The sequence below is a fragment of the Antrostomus carolinensis genome, unplaced genomic scaffold (assembly GCF_000700745.2).
Source record: "Antrostomus carolinensis isolate BGI_N321 unplaced genomic scaffold, ASM70074v2 scaffold1809, whole genome shotgun sequence".
Taxonomy (NCBI): Eukaryota; Metazoa; Chordata; class Aves; order Caprimulgiformes; family Caprimulgidae; genus Antrostomus; species Antrostomus carolinensis.
Window position 1 is genome coordinate 1 of NW_010336223.1, and position 5,195 is coordinate 5,195.

The 5,195-nt window shown below is 36.6% G+C and overlaps 1 protein-coding gene across 1 annotated transcript in view; it reads left to right on the forward strand.

The window, feature by feature from the left end:
• The first annotated feature begins 2,462 nt into the window (after positions 1 to 2,462).
• Positions 2,463 to 5,195, forward strand: part of LOC104530223 (WD repeat-containing protein 25-like) — a 44,087-nt gene continuing 41,354 nt past the window's right edge. Inside the window, exon 1 of the mRNA XM_010174751.2 lies at positions 2,463 to 3,238. Within this exon, the coding sequence (XP_010173053.1) occupies positions 2,522 to 3,238 (717 nt within the window). The 5' untranslated portion in view covers positions 2,463 to 2,521. The remainder of the gene's footprint in view (positions 3,239 to 5,195) is intronic.

The following is a 5,195-nucleotide window of genomic DNA, read 5'->3' on the forward strand; positions in this document are numbered from 1 at the left end:
GGAGGGGTGGGTGGAACCCCGCCGGCAGCGGCCGGCAGCGCTGCCCCGGCTTTCGTGTCACCCCTCTGGGGACGTGTGCGGCCCTGGGCGTGCTGGGCTTAACGCTCTGGGGTTTAGTGCGTTCGGATCAATCAGTCGTGTGAAAACGAAAGAAACCAAAACTCCACAAACTTCCCTGTTAGCTTCGGACGTTGTAAATCATGTCGGTAATAAAGTCACAATCTAGTTACAGTGTGCTTCCAATGAAGTACGTTGTGGTTTTTTCCCCCCACGTTTTTCTTTAGTTTCGGCAACAAAGGAAACTTTGGGGTGATGTTTCTTTAAAAACAAAAGTTGAATGTGAAGTCTTAAGATGACAGAGATGCTTTGCTTTTAGAAATATACTAGGGTTTGTAAGTGATGTGTGTGGTGGGGATGGGTTTACGCTGACTAAATGTAACGGGACAGGCTCTTTCCAATATCCTGCAGGAAACTTTTTCCACATGGTGTGTACAAGGCACTGTGTTGCTCTTACCTCTTAATCTCAGCTTATTTTTTTGTGTTAAAGGAAAACAAAATAACTTTGAAAGTCTAACCCAATCCACTTGTGTATCTTCATTTTTAGCTTTCAGCCAGAGGTCACCTTCTCACTGTATTTGTTCCTTGAACTTGATGCGTTTTGCCTGGGGCCTGTTGCCAGCATTGCAGTACCAACAGTAATCACTTGTTACAATTATTGAAGTGCAGTCCTTTAAAGTTACTATTTATTTCATAAGAGGTTTCAGTTTACTGCCAAAAACTTCAGTTTACTGTGTTTGAATTGAATTGTTAAGTTTTCCTGAAACACTAAGTTTACTGCCAAAAACTTCAATTTACTCTGAATTGAATTGTTAAGTTTTCCTGAAACACTATCTTAATTTTTTTCATTGACACTGTTTAAGTGAAATCCTGTTTTAATAAATGAAACTGCAGTATTAAAAAAATTTTTTTTCCTTGCTCTTAGTTGCTGTCTGTCACAGCTGTCATAAACTTCAGATAAAGAACCAAATGTCCTCTAGAGGGAGATCTTTATGCTTTTATGTGCTAAAATGTTAGTCACCTTGTTCCATTTAGATGTCTCAATCGCTCATCTTGGAAAGAATCTGTGATGTTGAATGTGTACATCTTGACAGGAACCTGTCTTCTGGATCTGTGCTTGGAAATTTCATTACAAAATATAGACCATAGCCTGTAATGTAACACTTCTGTAAGTTAAATGAAACATGCTTGTTTTAATTAAAATAGATCTAATTCTGAAGTTAAATGAGTGGTCATTTCAAGTTCCTGTGTACTGCTCCTGTAGTAGTATTTGTAGGACCAACATTTGTGGCATCAGTGCTGCAAAAGCTTATGTAGATACCAACTTTCATACAGCATTTTCATTTTAATCAGGATGCTTTTAAGGTCAGTTTCTTCACTGACATAGACCAAGAATTTCAGCAGCTGATCTGAAAGTGTTGTGGGTTAAATCACATTAGCATGATGAATGCTATCAGCTGACCAAGGAAACAAATAAATAAAATGTCCCGTTTAATCTTAGCAATTGAAGAATAGCAATGCTTTTTTGACTAAGAACAACAGAGGTTTATTTTTGCAGAAACATCAATTGTTTGAATGTAGTTAACTCTATACTGCACATGCTCTGTCCAAATTTTTGGAAAAAGTTTGCTGGGATTGTTATGGTGGTGAGTTATGCAGCGTGTTACATATGCACTCTCAGCATGAAATTTCTTTCTCACAGACACTTGAAAAATTTTATTCCACAGTAAACAAGGGATCTGTGCTCTTATTTTTCTGTAAGTAGTAAATACAAATAGTGAATTCAGTGTAGCTTCATAAGCCTGTTCTATAAAACTAAAGGCTGTGTGGGACTTGCTCTGTGGATATAGTTTAAAAATTTCCTTATACTGCAAGACTACTGAATGGGTCAAAAATGTATTTACTTTTTTAGTTGCCAGTTGAACCCCTTCATACTTCTTCAAGTCATCTGTATTGTTAAGAAATAGATATTGTTAGATTGACTCCAGAATAATTGTAGCATTTATATTCTGGTAAATTTACAAACCAAACTGCCTAATTAATTGCCTTCTTTTGTGTGTGTGTTGTGTGTGTGGCAAAGTGCTACTGTGAGTAAGATTAAAGTGATTTGCAGTATTTGTGTTGCAAGTTTGTCTTTGTTTTCATGCTTATTTTCATTGTTTTGTGGTATGCAAATGCATCTCTGCAGTGCATTGAAAATGTATGCAAAGTGCTTGGAGGCAAATGGTGTTGCATAACTGAATGTACAGATGTGTTATAATAGAGGAATAAATTCTATTAGTAAACAGGAATAAAAGTTATGTTTTTTTTTCTTTTTTAAAGAAAAGCTTATTTATATCCTTAAGTTACTCACATTGTAGACTTTGTAATAAACTGTGCTCTGAATAATCAATTCTTTATTGTAGATCATCATTTTGGAGGATTCCAGCACTGAGATTTCAGCAGTTTGCTGTGTCTAGCTATAATGAGTTCATCACTGGTTGCTTATGATGATTCAGACTCTGAGGCAGAAACTGAAAAGACTGAAGTCCTCAGTACTTCTAGCAGACAAACAAGCCTTCCAAGTTCTTCTGCGGAGCGTGTTCACTACTTTGGACCTGGTAGTTTGGGTACAAAATCTACATATGAAATGCAGCCTACTGAGAACACTGACAGTTCTGGCACGAGCACTGTTTGTGAAGATCCCCCTGAGTATTATGCACAGAATAATAACGCTGACTTGACATCTCTTTATTGTAGGAGAGCATACTCTGGCCATACTGCAGTATGTATGTCCTACAAAAACTATGAACAGACATCAAGCTCTTCAACAAACTCTGGAAATGGCATTTCCCAGAAAAGAATACATAGAGACAGTACTACTGCCATAGCAGGAATTAGACCATATATCCCTAAAAGACTGCGTCAAGAAAATTCCAGTATGCTTGAAAAAAAGGCATCTGATCGGAGTGATAGCTCAGATTGTGATGTTAAGCTAGGCATGTCAGGAGAGCAGACTTTGAGAAAGATCTCTGAATTAATTAAGCCATATTTGGGATCCAAATATAAATTAACTGAAGTCCCCAAAAGCTTAGTATTTTACATGTCTAAACACAGCGGCCCTGTTAATGAAATCCAGTGGTGTCCTGTCCGAGAACAAAGTCACATGCTTCTCTCGGCTTCTATGGATAAAACAATCAAGGTAATGTAAAACAAAATGCTTTGTGAACCAGTCATCAAACTTAAAAATACTGTATTGAATAATGATCTTCTGGAAAAACATCCTTGCTTATATGTATTTAACAGTTCCAAAGTATTCAGAATTTGAGGAGATACTTTGCAGTACAAGACCCTATTGTGAACTTGCAGCCTAATCCTTCACTGTACCTACAGTCAGTTCCGTTATTTTGGAATGTGGGGTTTTTTTGGTATTATACATGTCAGTGTTTTTGATCTGAAGATGTTAGATTTCTACTAGGTAATTTCTCATAATCTGTATTAATGATTTCATAATTTCCTACTTTTTAATGTCACATAAGCACTATGATCTGTATACAGATTCTGCCTTAAGTCATTAAACATCTGACTGCCAACACTGGAACAATATTTTGAGGAACTTTACTATTCTGACAGGCGTTAGTGACTACTGCTGGAGGGGGTATGTCAGGTCGGATGGACATTAATCTGAACTAGTGTGGCAGGTCTTGCGTCCCAGAAAGGTGTCCTGTCGTGATCTAAAAAGTCTTCCCACTTTAAGTTTGTTTCAAGAGTTAATTGCTTAATACTTAAAGTGTATTTTCTTTCTAGCTGTAGTGAATTTGGCTTCAGTTCTTTGTTTGTTAATTTAGTCAGTCCAATGAGTCTTACTTTTATTTTAACAATGGGTAATAAAAATATTTTATGTGTCTGTTTTCCCATATACAGGGCTAATGCACCTCTGGGTTAAAATAATAATAGTCTTCTGAAGTGGGTTTACAGAGGAACATAGTTCTGATAAGAGCATCCAGAAAGTGTCCTTCTTCATGGAAGGCATGCTTTAGTCAGCCTAACCTATCCCACCATCAAAGTCTGAATTCTTTGAACTGTGGGTAATTCCTCCTTCACCTTCTTTCCAAAGCTTTTTTTTACTTCTTTGTCTTAAAGATTAACTGGAGGAAAAATTACTTTTTGTTTGCAAGTGTTCTTTAATATATTGAATAAGTTAAATCTTGGCTGCTACTTGAAGAACAGACTTAAGAGGAAAAGACCAAGTTATACAAAAAATGCTGATGGATTTTTTTGGTAAACAGCAGTTTAAATTAGGATTGTACGAAACCATATGCACCTCTGATTTCAGTATTTCTGAATTTGACTTTTTTTTGTCTTAAACTGTCACACCATATGCTTAATGTTTGTTTACTGTCCCGGAGCCTCATTTTACCGATGAGTGAAATTATGGTTATGATTATTAAAATCAAAGTTGTTATTGCAATGTAAAATGATTAAAAAATAGAAATAATAGCCTGTCTCTTTTGTCTTCTAAGCAGAAAGAAGAAGCAGTCTTTAACAGTAAAGCTGTTTTTTGAAGAAATCTAATTGCTTTAAGTGCCCCAAACCATTCACATTCTATGTAAATAGAGTATGTTAATATTGGCAACACTTCAGAGGATGCAAGTCTGAAACATTACATAAAGTAATAATGTAGCTGTTACAAATTATATTGAAACACACAATTCCGTATTTTGGAAGGCAGCCTGTAGAGAAATACCTATGAATGCTTCTTGCAGTTATTTCTTAATGAAGTCGAAGCCTGCAATGGTGTGAGCAGCAGCATCTGTAAAGTTTGCACCTTTCCACAAGTACCTCTCAGGCCAGTAGAGGGCACGGTTAGATTAAGTATTGACTTGACGTTGTGAAACTGATTTCACTAACTTTTAAGGGTCACGAACCCATAAATCTCTCTAATGACTATGACCGGAGGATTTTTGTCTGTCTGCCATTGTCTGAAGTTCTCTTCTGATGTAAGCATAAAACAACTGATTGAAAATGCAGCTATAGATGTACTATTTTTTTTCCGATCCTGTACCTTCCCACAGCTTGCATTTTTTGTTGTTTTCTTCCAAAAACACCTGGTTGGAATTGCTAGTTTAAATCCAGGCAGTGTTAGTGTGCCCTCTTTC